General features: G+C 46.9%; 1 protein-coding gene across 1 annotated transcript in view; it reads right to left on the bottom strand.

Annotated features, from left to right (window-relative positions):
• Nucleotides 1-15,697, bottom strand: part of OSBP2 (oxysterol binding protein 2) — a 17,267-nt gene extending 1,570 nt beyond the window's left edge. The window contains exons 1-10 of the mRNA XM_029283670.1: nucleotides 15,619-15,697; nucleotides 7,270-7,520; nucleotides 5,912-6,104; nucleotides 5,298-5,421; nucleotides 4,651-4,717; nucleotides 3,693-3,857; nucleotides 2,021-2,266; nucleotides 1,155-1,275; nucleotides 615-718; nucleotides 320-415 (exon numbers count right to left, since the gene is read on the bottom strand). Of these exons, the coding sequence (XP_029139503.1) occupies nucleotides 320-415; nucleotides 615-718; nucleotides 1,155-1,275; nucleotides 2,021-2,266; nucleotides 3,693-3,857; nucleotides 4,651-4,717; nucleotides 5,298-5,421; nucleotides 5,912-6,104; nucleotides 7,270-7,520; nucleotides 15,619-15,697 (1,446 nt within the window). The remainder of the gene's footprint in view (nucleotides 1-319; nucleotides 416-614; nucleotides 719-1,154; nucleotides 1,276-2,020; nucleotides 2,267-3,692; nucleotides 3,858-4,650; nucleotides 4,718-5,297; nucleotides 5,422-5,911; nucleotides 6,105-7,269; nucleotides 7,521-15,618) is intronic.
• Nucleotides 15,698-16,081: the final 384 nt, after the last annotated feature.

The following is a 16,081-nucleotide window of genomic DNA, read 5'->3' on the forward strand; positions in this document are numbered from 1 at the left end:
CCAGTTGTGCCGAGTTGATTTGTTATTGCAACAGCCACATCTGGGCTCAAAGTATTTACAGCCAAATCCAGCTCCTGCCCTTTCACATAGTCCCTATAAACAATTTCCCTTTGTTACTGGAACCGTCTGCTTTTCTTCCACACCTGCTTCAGTGTCCTTGGAAATACCTCAGGCTTTCACAGTAGTCAGCAGATTTGACGAATTTTCATTTCTCCATCTAAAGACTTTTAAAGCAACACTTCCCCCTCCCCCTGCCCTCCCCCAACTCAATGGCAAGAAGAAACAAATAGGCTGCCAAAGTTTCATTCTTGACAGTTACCTTCCGGGGGATGTCTCTGGAGAAGTAACTGTAGGGTGTGAATTTCAGCTGGCATTTGTCTTTTGATTTGTGGTTGAGGATTTCTATGTCACCAGACTACACAAAAGAAAGGGAATTTGCCCAAGGGGTTAATTATCCATACCGACAGAAACCAGAATTAAGAAATCAGGAAAAACGGTTTCCTTTCTTTCTTATTTAATTCAAATTAAAAAAAAATCACTGACATCACTGACGTATCTCTTTATTCACCGAGTGATTTTAGCAATGGTGCAGGATGAGGCCCGTCCATCCTTACCTGGTCAATCCAGAGTTTTCCCACAATAATATTGTGAACTGTGGATGTCACTTTTTGCCAGATATAGTGATTGCCGCTGGAGTGGAATTCGAGGTGGATGGTGCCTGCGGGAGAAAAGTAACCTTACGGTTAGAATATAAATCTCTCTAAACAGAAAGGATTATCTCTGTAACTCTTAATGGATTTTTGCCGATTCGGATGGCAGGACGAGGCTTCATTATTTGTTAATTGATAAAGGAGGAGACATGGGGTGAAAAGTTTTTCTTTTTTCTTCCTTTTCTTTGTTTATGTTAGTTTTATTTTTAATCTTAGCGTTTTTAAACTTTAAGAAAAAATTATTATAAAAAAAAGAAAGGAGAAAGAACAAATAAAACTGTGGCATAAACTACCCAGTCCCAGAGAACCGGGCGGCACCCAGAGAACCGAGCGGCACCTACTCCGTCCTGCTCTGGAAAGCATCTTGACTATCAAGACGGCCGAGAGATCTGGTGGCATTGTGAAAAACGGTTATAATTCATTTTTCTTTCACCTTTTACTTACCCAGTGGCAAGATGGAAAGGTATTTGCCACGGAACTTGCTGGCAATGGTGATCTCCTGCCACAGCGTCCAGCCACGCCTGGAGTACACATGGTGAGCTGCTGCTGGGGGGTGATGACTCACCTGGAGGAGAAGAAACACACCTTGTAGTCAATTCTCAAAGCAGGATCCTCAAAGTGCTCTTTAGCAAGATTTATTGAGACATCTCGGAGGGGAAGATTAACAAGGATTCCAGATTGCAATAGTGGCGAATATCTGTAGCTTGGGTGTAGGATGAGGGTGAAGGTCCATTCTCCGAGCTTGTGGGCTGGTTTATGAACGTTGAGGGGGTTGAGGGGATGTCAGTCTCGGCGTTCTTCTGTTTATAAGGGCTTCAGGTGTGGGTGTGTCAAAGGAGGGTCTTNTCTCGGAGGGGAAGATTAACAAGGATTCCAGATTGCAATAGTGGCGAATATCTGTAGCTTGGGTGTAGGATGAGGGTGAAGGTCCATTCTCCGAGCTTGTGGGCTGGTTTATGAACGTTGAGGGGGTTGAGGGGATGTCAGTCTCGGCGTTCTTCTGTTTATAAGGGCTTCAGGTGTGGGTGTGTCAAAGGAGGGTCTTGTGATGGATATTGTGACGGCTCAGGTGTGAGTCATCAGTGAGCGTCTTGTGATGGGGGGGTTACATCAGCTGAGGGTCACTGGGAGGTGAACTGCCGGTGAGAGGATCGTAAAATGGGGCAAAACTCACTGAACAAATGTGGAGGCCTGAGGAGGGAGGCTCTTTTTGCAGGCATCCGCGGAGTCCAGCCCCTCTGAGCTGGCAGCCTGGACCCAACCCTACAGCACCTGGCCCTCCCCCTCCCCACGCCGGTTCTTTGGCTCACCTGCTCAGAGAGCGAGCGGAAGCCAAGCTCGTCCAGGCGGTCCAGTTCGAAGGTCTCACCCAGGAGCGGGTTGAAGGGCTTGGCGGTCCGCTGGACAGTGGTTGAATAGGAAGACACGGAAAAGGCCGCCACAAAGCACATCTGCTCAATGGCGCTCTCGCACCTGACCGCTCGGTCCAGCAGTTCGTGATACTCCAGGTCCTCGGTCAGCCTCTGTAGCATCGAGAGAGGCTCGTTGAAGTTGATCTGCAGGGGAGAGGGGAGCAGGGAAGGGGGGTTAGGGGGGAGTGGCAGCCCTGGAGGGCTTCACAGAGCTGCCTGGGGATCCCACTCCTCTTCCACAAGGACACTTGGGAACAAAGAGGACTCCCCCACTTCGTTGCCCTCCTCCAGCTGAGCTTAAGGAAGCCCCACACGGTGACTGGTCATTGCTTTTCATCCTGCAGCAGGTCAGGTCAGAATTGCGACAACTCACCATGGCCCACTTGTCACGGAACAATTTAACAAATCAGCTGAATTATTTAAAACAGATAAAAGAATGTTTTAATTTTTGTCATTCACAGTTCATCCTGGCCCTCCTTTGGCATCCTTCCTTGAATGATTCTATTCCACCGTTTCTTCGATATTAATGTAACTCTTGTCGTCCCGCAGCAAAGAGTCGGCCACAGCCACAGTTTTCCGTGGCAAATTGTCATACGCCTGATACAGCTCGTCCTCGGCTTACAACGGTTCATTTCGTGGCTGTTCAAAGTTACAACGGCACTGAAAAAAGTGACTTGCGGCCGTTTTTCATACTTAGGACCGTTGCAGCCTCCCCGCGGTCATGTGATTTAGATTCGGATGCTTGACAGATGACTCACATTTATGACGGTTTTTGCAGTGTTCCGGGGTCACGTGACCCCCTCTGACAAGGGGGAACCGGATTCACTTAACAACTGAGTGACTAATTTAACAACGGCAGCGATTTGTTGAACAAAAGTGGCGAGAAAAGTTCGCGAAGTGGGGCAAGGAAGACTCGCTTGACCAATTTCTCACTTAGCAACATACACGTCAGGCTCCATTGTGGTGGTAAGTTGAGGACCTCCTGTACTACAAAACCCCTCCGTACAGGGGATAAAAGAGACCAGACGGCGGATGAAAGGTGGAGCAACCGGTCACAGCTGAATTAGACTGACCAACAAGGTCACTTGGGAGACAGAGGAAGCACAAGCCCTGAAAATAAATATGCTTGCACAAAAGAGACGTGTGTGCCGACCGCTGAAGCTTTTGTCGTCTGCACAAAAAGTTCCCGGGCGGACCAGAAAGATTTAATGTCACGTCAAAGGGCTATTACAATTTCCGATGCTTCCCAGCGTGGCTCCCTTAATCAGGCGGCTGCCACGAGCCTCCTCGCACTGGCAGATTTAACAGTTTGGTTTGGCAGCTGCCCTGCTGCTGTTTTACTGGGCTGCCAAGTGGAGATATTGGATATGGGGATTATTTATGGGTTGCAATATCGGAACTCTTGGGAAAAAAAGAGATCTGGAGTCCTATTGCTGGGTGATTGAGGAGAAAAGACTGTTTGGAAAGGGAAGTGCACGCCTTTCTGTTACACGTTTGGCGAGTTTCACACCCAAGGCTAAACTCTAAACCTCATTTAAAGGGAAAATCAAAAGTGGAGGAAACCACTTACAGGCATAGGGATCTTGGACAGTTCTTTACCGATGCAATTCTTCATTATGCTCCAGAGATTAAGGCTGTAGTTGGGCTTGTCTGGAATTTCAGTGCGCCTCTTCTTGTGGGCGACCCCATGCTTGCTTGAAGCACCGAGGCCAGTATGAGTGGAGGCCTCAAACACCTGGAAGGGATCAAATCCAAGTTAAGGACAATTCAGGGTGGGATTTCCAGTTCCCCACCCACCCTTGTAAGCAGAGCCCGTGACATGTTAAGCCAGCTTTGCCAAAGGTGTCCCCCCCCCCTAAAAGGCAACTGGAATTTCTTTGTTTTTCTTTGAAGACGTTCTGCAGATCAGAATGGAAGAAGCTCCTTGGATGAGAAGGGAAATGTCTTCAAGAGAAAACAAAGAAAGTCCAGTTGCCTTTTGAAAAAAAAGCATCTTTGGGACAACAATAACCTGGACGACTGAGAATGTCCAAATAGGTTAAGTCGGTTTATTTAACGGTGGACTTGAGTTAATCCATAGCTGAAGGAATGCCTGATTTATGCCAGACTGTAAACCAAGATTGAGAAATGGTAAAGACTGGACCTCACTCAACAAGCTAGCCCTAAGCGCAAACCCAACAAATCACATCATGGCTTCACATACATGAACCTAGCCACACACAGAAGGTTAAACGACAGAATCAAACAGTGAACTAAGGAAGGGGAGCATGGCAACCATACTCAGAAGCAAGCAGAGCAAGGCAAACTTCGCAGAGGACGCAATGGGGTTCCCATAGACTTGAGACACATTAACTGCATGTTATCTTCCCCAGCCCCAAACACACACAATCACACAATCCAGAACGAGAACTAGGAGGCCGCTTCTCCCAGCAGCCCAGCCTGGAGGTGGTCAAGCTGCAGCCAAAACTATCATGTAGAGACAGAAACCAAACTCCTGACTGCTCCTCCTCGGGGTGGCTGATACTCACACTGCCGCTCAAGGTCCAATCGTCTGAACGACCCTCGCTGCCCACACTAATGTTGCTGCTGGTGTGCCTATGGGGGACACAAAAGTGACAATGGCAATGCCAAAAGCGATGGGGCATGGTCTCCCGATGCGCTGGCCAGCCTGGCCAGGCTGCCCCAGCAGGGCCCGTCAAGCGGGGCCACGGAGAAGATCACAAACAGGGGTGGGGTTCCAATATGCAAATGCACCACCTGACATTCTGACCCCGCCCAGTTTCTCCAAGCTCTGGGTCTAGGAAACCAGTGGGCAGGTGGGCAACCTTCCCTGCAGTGTGGGTGTGTGGGGATGTGTGAACCAGGTGAGGAAGGAACCAGGGGAGCATAAGCGGGAAGAGTTAGAAAAAACGTGACTTTGGAAGAATCAGGAGTTCAGGAGATGGGTAGTGATATAAAGTGGGCAGTAGGTCCTTTAAAAAAACAAAACAAAAAATAGTTCCATTATTTTATTTATACATTTTAGGCTAAACTCTCCCGTCCCTCTCTTATCTCCAGAATGCAGATGAGAATGCAGGATGGGCTGGGGAATTCTGGGAGTTGAAGGGCTCCCATCTTTGAAGCGGCCACGGTTGAGAATCCCTGGCTCAGACCACGGACAAGGGCTCCCACCTACCGGTGATGTTTTGGTGGCTCGGCGGCTACTGTGATGAAAGCATGAGCGTCTTCCATAGCATCAAAGTACTCCGTCTCCTCATCTTCATCACTGACGTCTCCTTTTCCACTCTGCACGCTTCCTGCTGGGAGAGACGGAGAACCCGGACCTCAGCCCTTGCCACATCTGGGCACCTGAGGTGCCAAACGGAAGGGAGAAAGCTGGATGGCTATTGGTTTCCCACTTGCCAAAGGGTGGATCTCAGCCGCCGTAAGTGTATGTTTACCATTTGGTCTTTCTGGGCCACAAAACAAGAACTGAACAGCATCATCGCCAAATGCTGGTTATTAAGCAAATCGCTGCAGGGGGCTGGACTAGAAGACCTCCAAGGTCCCTTCCAGCTGTATTCTATTCTATTCTATTCTATTCTATTCTATTCTATTCTATTCTATTCTATTCTATTCTACTCCATTCTACTACTCTTCTATATTCTATTCTATTCTGTTCTATTCTGTTCTGTTCTGTTCTGTTGTTCTGTTCTGTTCTAAATTCTATTCTACTCTACTCTACTCTACTCTATTCCATACACCATACCATACCATATTTTCTATTCTGTTCTATTCTGGGCCACTCACCTCGGGACGCGTGCGCAGTGGGGTTCGCGGAGAGGCTGGGCGCTCCCCGACAAGCCCGTTCTAGGTGGTTGTGCTGCTTGGCCAACTGCTCGATGGTCTCCTCCAGGCGGATGCGCTGCTCACATTCGTGCTGAAGGGCCCGCTGCCACTTTCTGCTGTGGGCCTCTGCAAGATCCAGGAAGTCCCGGCAGGCCTGAGGAAGGGAGGCAGGAAGGGGTCAGAGAAGGGCGGACATCTCCCTGGGAGGACGAGCTGCGTGCGGACAGAAGAGAAGCCGGCACTGAAAAGGGGTCCAGGATGGTTGGTGAAGCAGACTTTCCAGGTGGAACCTTCCGGATACTTAGCAACAGGAAAGGCACTTAAGACTTCTATACTTCATCTGGATATTTTTTTTCCCAACGGCAACTGGACTCCCTTTCTTTTTCCTTGAAGACTTTTCGCTTCTCATCCAAGGAGCTTCTTCAATTCTAACTGAACGGTGGGGAATTCAGGATTCCTCAGTCAGAACTGAAGAAGCCTCTTGGTGAAGAAAAAAACCCAAAAACATCTTCAAGCAAAATCAAAGGAAGTCCAGTTGCCGTTTGGAAAAAAAAAAAAATCCAGAAGCTTTCAAATGAGGCAGAATCTGGAACAGAGTTCCAAGAGATGCTGGCGGGGAAGGAACAGCCAAAGAAACCCATCTCAGGACACCAGAGTCCATCAGCCACCGCAGGATCCTTTGCTGCTGCTCAGTTTAGCCAGTAAGTCCCATCACCGGACTGGACTGGACGGTGGTGACGCCGTCTCTCTGATAAATCACCCAAAGGCATTTCTTAGACTCCTCTGTGCCCCCCCCATTTACCCTTTTCACTGGTTCTTCCCTACTAGGATACACCTCCCACACCGCCCTTGTGCCAGATTGCCACTTCCATATTGCCACCTCCTCTCTATTTCCTCCTCGCTTACTCAGCCCAGCAGCGCTCATGCTTTCCCCTAATTTAGGTTTTAAATCCAACAGGGGGGGGGCTTAGGACTAGCATAATCAATATATTATTTCTGTGTTTATACGCTATTCCGGGGAGAGGGGAATCCCCCTCGAATCGGTGTTCTACGGAGGGCGCATTTATTTTTCAACACTTTGCAAAAGCAGGTGTTACATAAAGAGTGAACTCAAAACAGACAACTTGAAATCAAGGGAAAGAGGAGGCACCAGCCCTGCCTGGCTGCTCCTGTCCTGCCCTTCTCTATTTCCACCCCCTCCCTGCCTTGGAAGGGTCCTCCACCTGCAACGGGGAGGGAATGCTTCCCGTGGCACAAACGCACACACACACACACACACCCCTCCCGAAAATATAAGCAGCCGCCGGGGCTTCGCTCACATTTATCATAGCATTGGAGGTGATCCTGAAGAGGGTGGCTCGCTCGTTGACCGCCTTGATCTTCTCCCCGCTCTCGGCCGGCAACTTGAGGTTCTCCAGCTCACTCAGGGACCTCTGGAGAGCCGCCCCGTGCTTGGCGATCAGGTCGTTGAAAGCGCTGAGGTCGTCCAGTTTACCGGAGAGGTGCTTCAGCGTGCTGTGCACTTCGCTCTTGTCAGACTGCGAGGTGGATTCCTCGTCGCCGGAGTCATCTGTGAAAGGGAGGAGAAAGGAGGAGAAAGAGGAGGAGAAAGAGGAGAAAGACCATGGTTTCCATGGTTACCGGCTGGACAGCACTAAAAACACTGTGGTGGTGATTTGTGCGCTGATAAGCGGAAACAACACCTGGAATTGCACCTGAATCCCCCAACTTGCAGCCCTGCAGAGGCAGCGAACGACAACGCCCGAGGTCTCAATCCCTGTGTAGAGGACAAGCTGGTTGACCCCAGGAACCCATGTCTGACCGGGTGATGGGCCGGCATCCGGGCTCAGCCCAAGCCATTTTCAAGAGCAAAAGCAGGAGAACGGGAGAGCTTTCCAAGTTCCTTGCTGAGAAATTGCCACTGATTGCCTTGTTCCACAGTTCCCTCCAGCATCCACACAGCCTTTTCCTAAGACAGGTGGACTTCAATCCCAGCACCCTCAGTGAGGATGGGGAATTCTGGGAGCTGATGTCCACCCACCTGGAGGACAGTTTGGAGAAAGTTGCCCTTTCCACGCTCCATAACGGGCTAATTTTTTTTTTCCAGTTGTTATATACAACCGGCTATCGATTCCTCCTCAAGGGTGAAGGAAGAAGCTAAAATTGAACAGTGCTCCTGGATTTATGAGCTAAGTCCTGCTGATGCCCAAGATAAGGATAAGTGGACAGGATAAAAAAAAAACCGCTCTTAAATATTAATGGAAGCTCAAGTAGCCTGGAGGCTGGTGCAGCTTTAACCTTCATTAACGGAGGCAGGTTGAGCAAAAGAGTTTATTAACACAGGCAGCCTCTGCACGCAGGACCCATCTGGAAACCTCATAAGCTATCAGAGAAATTTTATGTGTGTTTTTTTAAAATTTGTGAAGTGCACAGAATCGGCATATTATTCTAATAAATGGAGGGAGAGGGGATGTTCTAACATGATGGCCTGCTTACAAAAAGGAAAGGAAAGAAAAAAGAGGAAAGAATCCATGCAAAATATCCACATTGTTTATTTATGCAACAGCAGCTCAAAACATGCCTTTTTCATCATTAGGGGAAGGACGTGGACCAGGGTCTGTTTATGACGGTTCCAGCAATGTCAACAACCTGCCAGCAAATGAAAGAAAAATCCATATCCAGTCGCAGGATACCAAACACTGTTTCTGATTACTTCGGATGAATCAAATCTTCTTCTATCTCTGACTGTGGGAAAGCAAGGGATTGCCAGAAATTCCAGCAGATAAAAATGGGAGGCAGATCCATCACCTGTGACTCCTTTCCATTTTGCATCTGCTGTCCCTTCAAAGGCAGCAATCAAATAACACCATTTAGAAGCAGCTATTTCAGAGACAAATCAATCACGACTGTGGATAAAATAAGGCACGGCCTTCCACAGCTGCCAGTCAATCAACACACAATGGACAATGGACACACGCACACGTACACACTTCTAAATCCTTGCAAACTGAATCAAGCTATACGACAATTCAACTTAGGTTGGGGACTGTTTACCTGGGAAGCCACTTTAACCTCAGACAATGAAAGTTTAAGTGAGAACTATCCACCATTGTTGGCCAAACGTGTAGTGGTCAAATATAAAGGGGCGAAAAACTCACCAAGACAGCAGCTGTCCAAGGTCAAATACAAGTTCAAAACTGTCAAGATGAAACCCCCATTCTTATTTATGATAGGTTAGCTTGGATCAGTCAACCAAAGATTCGACAGCCATCTGTCTGACATGGATGTCCTGCCTGAGCAAGGGTTGGACTAGAAGACCTCCAAGGTCCCTTCCACCTTCGTTGTTCTGTTATGGTGTTTCTCAAACTTGGCCCAGAGCTGAAATCACTTCATCACTGGAGGTTTTTAAGAAGAGACTGGACAGCCACTTGTCTGAAATGGCATAGGGTCATTTAAACATTGGTTTAAATGAAAGTCTGTTCGGTGGTCCTGCGCTGGAGGATGCATCATGCATCTCAGCCAGATCCCGTACGCTGCTTAAATCAATGCAGACTGAAATCTCATTTCCTGCCTTCTTGTATTATAGAACGTTTCAAAGTCAATTTCATAAACAACTGTGTTTTTACTTTGGATTTATAGCACACCGCAAACCAGCCACTCTCCTAGGAACTGCTGTGTCTTTGGATGTCAAGGCAGCTATTTTTAGACCCGCGCCGTTATTTATTCTCTTGTATAGAAAGGATCAGAAGCTACCAGCCATATGTTCCTCTAAGATCTACCTCCAGCTGGTTGGCTTAGGTCCTAGGAGAACGCGCAGGGTCACAACGGGCTGCTGAGGACAGTGGACTTAATGCACTGCGGGCTGCGTTTTTAAAAATACCCCTCTTTCATTTCTGCTCATGGATCCTGGATGCCATTATTTTCCTGCTGAAATGCAAATTCATGCAGCAGCCCAGAGGTTTTTCAACTCACTCCCAAATGGGACCAGCTCTGAATTTTGAATTATAAACATACATCATCTGCCTTTTGGCGTAAAATGATGGAGCAGATTTTAAGCACATTGCCATTTGTTTTCTGGAAATAAAAAAGCCCTATTGTTTTTAAAATAACCTGTTAAAACTCGGATTTTTAACAAGATGGTGTGGAGAGAGAATTTTTCTACGCTTTTGCACATTCGGGCCTATAATTATATACCCCACAGGTACAGAAAACCTTTAGGGAAGCCTACATGATATTCTTGGCGAGCTTTTTCCATGCAGAACAAAGTATCATCCCGTTTTAATTGCTGACGGTGCCTGCAGGACTGTCAAGGGAAGAGAGGCTTGCAGACTTTTGAGGCTAATGAGGTGGCAGCGTGGAGAGTTTTATTCCATAAATGCAAAGCATGGATTAATTTTTATTTTTAAAAGAGCCTCTTTCCCTCACTCAAACTTTTTTTCAATTTGGCAACCTTCACTTCTCCTCGCCTACAATTTCTGCTGCCCCCAACCTGCACAGTCAGAGCTGAAGAAGCTTCTGGGATGAGAAGCGAAAGGTCTTCAAAGAAAAACAAGGAAGTCCAGTTGCCTCTTGAAAAAAAGCACCTTTGGGACAAGCATCTGTCAGATTCAGAGCCGAGATCTAATTAAGGAGTCTTTTTCAGACTATTTGTGGTGAAGGAATCCACCGGAAAGAGCAGGGCAAGCCGAGGTCTGTTGACTCCAACCACAGTCTGCAAAAGCTGAAGAGGATCGTGGTGGCAGAAAAAGAGGCCGTCTCACAAGAAGAAGAATAAAGTTGGAAGGGGCCTTGGAGGTCATCTAGTCCATCCCCCTGCTCAGAATCTTTACCTTCTCCTCTCTTGTCTGTTCAGCTGGGGGAGTGAAGGAATATCCGCCGTTTCTCCCAAGAGAACCTAGAGGGGGGCCTTTATCGTACCAATTTAAGAGCGATGAATATTAAAGGGAAACTTCCATCCATATTTAATAGCTCTTCCTGCTCATATATTCACCACCGAAGTCTTCCTTTAATGGAGGCTGCAAATAAAAGCTGAGGTAGCAAGATCGTTAGTGAAACCGGCTAACAAGATGAAATACAATCTGTTTCATTGTGTAGTCTTTTTTTTCTCTCCCTTTCTCTCCTTCACAGCCAAAGCATCAAAGACATTCTTTTTATAAATACATAACACACAAAAATAGAAAGCTATCTCCCATCTTTGGCATGAAGCACTGCTTAAAATTCAGCTTTTTTTTTTGCAGCATAAAAAGCTTCAGAAAAATGATGGATACCTCTGCACTAAAGAGGCAAAGGACTTTGCTGGGAATCCTTCATTGAAATGGCACCAGAATCCATCCATCCATCCATCCATCCATCCATCCATCCTTCCATCCTTCCTTCCTTCCTTCCTTCCTTCCTTCCTTCCTTCCTTCCTTCCTTCCTTCCTTCCGTAAAATGGGGCAAAACTCCTGCTGCATCAGTGGATGGAACTTCATTAATTCAGCCCAATAACCAAACGTATATTTTGTATATTCTAATCTAGACCAATCCCATACCATTTGGTGGGCTCCATTCAAATCCAAACGTACTGAAATTTAATCCACCACTCTCTGATTTCAAAAGTAGAGATTAAAAATGCACAACAGAACCATCCTGAAAAAAACAACAACAACAATTTGACCACCGTAGCTTTTTAAAATCTCTTTGGCTCCACCTTCCTGACATGCTCTGCCAGTCTTCTTGCAGACTAAGCTCACCAAATGAATCTTGGAAAATAGGAAAGAGGGTGTTCCCCTTGTAATAGATACTGTGCTTAAATTGCACTCTCGCCAAATCCATTTCAGCCGCTGTTGCTGTGCTCTATAATTATCATACAGTAATACAGAGCATGTGTCTCTGAATAGGGAAGGCGATTAGCCCAAACAGAGTGAAGTTCATTCAGGAAAAGAGGAGTCCTGGCTTCAAGAAATCCTGGAGCTTAATTGAAAAAAAAAAAAGAAAAGCACCAGTAAGAGAAGCATACTTCCTAAATTTAAATTTGGCACAAAGCTGCCACAAAGAAGAGGGAGTCAAGCTATTCTCCAAAGCACCAGAAGGCAGGACAAGAAGCAACGGATGGAAACTACTCAAGGAGAGAAGCAAGCTGGAACTAGGGAGAAATTTTCTGATAGTGAGAACAATTAATCTAAGGAACTGCTTGCCTCTAGAAGTTGTGAATGCTCCATCATTGGAGGTTTTTAAGAAGAGACTGGACAGCCATTTGTCTGAAATGGTATAGGGTTTCCTGCCTGAGCAGGGGGTTGGACTAGATGACTTCCAAGGTCCCTTCCAACTCTGCTATTCTATTCTATTCTATTCTATTCTATTCTATTCTATTCTATTCTATTCTATTCTATTCTATTCTACTCTACTCTACTCTACTCTACTCTACTCAACCAACCAAGCCAAAATGCCCATGGCTGAATAACCTTCCCTAACCCGGTGCCGTGGGAATTCTAGGAGCATCACATTGGAGCAAGGTGATTTAATTTGTTCTACTGCCTCTAAGCAACTCCAGAGAGAGAAGCTTGGCGTGGCCTTCCCAAAATGCCCATTTCTCTTCCACAAAACGAGAGAGAAGGTGAGGAGGAATCAACAGAAGTCCACGATTCTGGCTGGCGGACATTGCTTCCTCCGGCCAGGGTGAATTGGCCTGCTTGCTGTTCCTCGGCGGATTGGATTTCCAAGTGGGAGGACACCCACGTCTCGTGTTCCCCCTTGGCTTTTCTAAGCATGTCACTCAAGATAAATTTTTAATCATTACTTAAACACATTTTCCATTCTCAGGTCTTTGCAAGGTTTCACTGTCCTGCAGAAAGGGCAGGGAACAAAGCCAGACTATACCCTTCTTCCTGGGGGCCAACAAAGGCTAGCTTTAATATTAATAAGGCTCAACTCCCAACCCATTTCTCTGTCGTCCGAGGACTTTATACCGGAAGCTTCAATAGCTATCCCAGTTCATGGCTGGGGGTAAGTGGACGAGTGGGGAAAGGAAGGATTTATACTCCTTTCAGACAGCTGGTCATTTGCCTTCTTTCAGAGAGTCGCTGAGGCCACGCTGAGGTGTCCTCTAGGTCACCTCCAAGTGGCCTCAACGACTCTCTGAAAGAAGGCAAATTCTTTTAGCGGGTTATGGGACAGTCAGAGAAGGGGTGCTATTTTGAACAGAGGCAAGCACTCCCATCTCAGAAGACGGACGAAGCCCTCCCTCTCCCTTTATCTTCTAAGAGTCCCTGTGGGGATCTGCTCTACCTGCAGATACCAGAGACTTTGCCAGACATACAGATTTTGCTTGATGCTATGCTTTCCTTCAATTCCCAAAAAAGGAGGGACATCCAAGATCCTGCTGGGAGTTGCACACTCACCCTGCAAATGTTCTAGCACCCAGATTCATCACATCCAAGATGCCACAACTCAACCGCCCTGTAAAAGTAAACCATCATCCTTCTCTTATTCCCCTTCTAGATTTATTGGTAAGAACTGCGCTCCTGGCAATTTCTACAGCAATTATCTGGTGAACAATGAAATTAAAAAGGTGAAGAAAGAAATCCCTTACTGAGCATTTCATCCTCAGTCTGTACTGTTGCAACCCAAAGGGACCCCAATTTCCCCGTTTACTTCAGCTTCCACGTTGGTTCCAATTCCCCATGCAGAAGCTTTAATTGTGAGCTTGCAACTATAAAGTTCAACCCACATTAACGGAACTACACAAGCGTCAACTAAAAAACATTAAGCGTTTTCGCCCCTTGCATGCTTCACTGGGGAAGGGAGAGGGGGGAGCAAGCGTTAAAAACTGGGTCAAACATGTAACACAACAGGGCCAGGGTTTAACAGCTTGATTTTTAACACATACAGTGTGGTAAACATGATTCTGAGTCATTTCTTCCATTAACCCCTCAAATCGCTGTAACTTCCCCAATATATTGACTGACATGCAAGATGACATTGTAATTATAGAATACAAGTTACGCACAATATATAACAAAAAGATTGTCAAGCTGCGGAGATTCCTTGCGCTAGGACAGCCATGCTGCTTCTAGCTGGCCAACAGTTCCGAGGGGGGAGGGGAATGTATGGTTTCTATCCGCTGGGAAGCATGGTTGCAGGAGAGATATTATGACTTATAACAATGGCAGAAGATTAATTGGACAATGTGACTTAACTATCTTTCTGGCGCCCTACTGCCGCAGCTGGTTTTCCATTCATTAGTGCCGGTATGCTGTGCTCAATAAAGTTTTGCATTAGAGATCGCAATGTCTCAGGTGTGCTTACTTCGTTGGGATCATCAGCCAGAACTTTGACAAAGATTTAAAAACAGCAATTGGGCTCCAACGCAACCACCACAGGTGCAAAAAAATGGGGAAACCACAACAATGTGCAACAGCAGGATCCCTTGCGATTGTTTCTATAGTTTCACACAGCAAAGAGGGTTTTTTTTTAAGATAAACATAACAACTTCCGATTTATAAGATGCAACTTTCTATCTGATGGAAACTCAGTTAAGGACTACCTATACTTATTTCCCCAAACACTGTCCACTTCTTATAGCTAGGAAGATGCACCGGATGGTGTGAGTACAATGCCTGCTTGAAATTTCAAAAGCCAGAGCAAATGTTGACAAGACCTACAACATGCATCATTTCAATGGCCAACACAACTCATCATGTAACTCTGGGATTCAGCAGAACCAATACAGGAAAACTACAGGAATCATGTACACCTTGCAAATCTGGGGCGTGTGACAAAACACTTCCCTTTCAGCATTCATAACATCCCTGGCAGTAGTAAGCAAAGCTCTTCTGCTCCTTCTAATTTCCTGGGAAACCAGGAAATATTCAGAGAGCACCCTTCAAAAGCCGTATTTTGTCACCATCCCGAAAACACTTTTTGATGTTTTAAGGATTTATTCTCTTTGTGGCTGACCTACTTAAGATTCTCCTCTGCTTTTCAAAATCCAGGCCATGCTGAATTTTACAAGAGACAATAAATATTCAAGATCTGTGATTGTGGGCCGGGCCTTTTGAAGTCTACAAACAGGGACAACAATGCAGTGTAGGCGAAGGGGCTGTGTGCCTTATTTGCATATCACAAAAGCCACATCCCTGTGTTAAGGAACAATGGGCTGACTACCCCTGATTCTTCCCCTCCCTGGAAAAAATTAGAACCAGGTAATTTCCAGGTTTTTTTTGTTGTTGTTAAAAAGAAACATGTACACAGTTCCACAGACCTCATTTAGCCAAATGCACGCTAAAAGTCCCCTTGGAAAGACTTGAGCACCGAGTTCACTCTGGATGGCCGCAGAGATGCACTCACAGAATTGGGTGCATCCCATTATATAGGATGGGACACCTTCCTGCCGTTAATATTTTGCTTTGACTTTTACTCCCCGTTGGGCTCAGCACCTTTTACTGCTCTCCCCAGCTGAAGGAGCCAGCAGCGATGTCCCCTCTTTCCCAAACAGGCTCGCTCCTCCATTCTCATGTGTGTGCATGTTTTTAAAAGCAAACCAACCCAGGGCCTTTCCAGCGTCACCTCCTCCGTTGGGCTGAACTGATCATGCAGCAAGAACTACCACCGAGCACCAGCCGGAAGGGGAACGGGACCCCGGAGAAACGAAGGCGTCTGTGGGGAGGATCCACAAAGGCCCAACTAACCCTTCTTAATTTTATTCAGGCACCCAGAGTTGCAGCAGGAGCGGACGGATCCCGTCTCCCAACAGCTCCTATTCTTCATGCCGGCTGCGGGAGGGCTCTGGCAGAAGCTGGAGCTAGGGACATGGCTGTGAGTCTCTTGGAAAATCAAAGCAAGCCAGAGACCAGGAATGTGGAGGAAACATCCTTATTTAGCAGCAAAGAGGGCTGCTGCTGCTGATGCTTCGGGCACGTTCTTCTTCCCCATTACAGATTCTGGCCCTAGGCTGAGCTCTCCAAAGGCTGAGCCCCATGGATCTCCCGGCAACCCCCACTTCGGTGTGAACAAGGCAACACTTAACTCCCTCCGTGCTGGCGGAGGCCGGCAGGCTCTCCCCAGACAAGGCAGGAAGACCGGCACGGAGACCGCCTACCCCTGTGGTGGCTTTAATGCTGCTGCTTCGGTAGGGAAAGCCACCGGGAGCCC

The sequence above is a fragment of the Protobothrops mucrosquamatus genome, unplaced genomic scaffold (genome assembly GCF_001527695.2).
Source record: "Protobothrops mucrosquamatus isolate PMUCROS unplaced genomic scaffold, P.Mucros_1.0 scaffold180, whole genome shotgun sequence".
NCBI lineage: Eukaryota > Metazoa > Chordata > Lepidosauria > Squamata > Viperidae > Protobothrops > Protobothrops mucrosquamatus.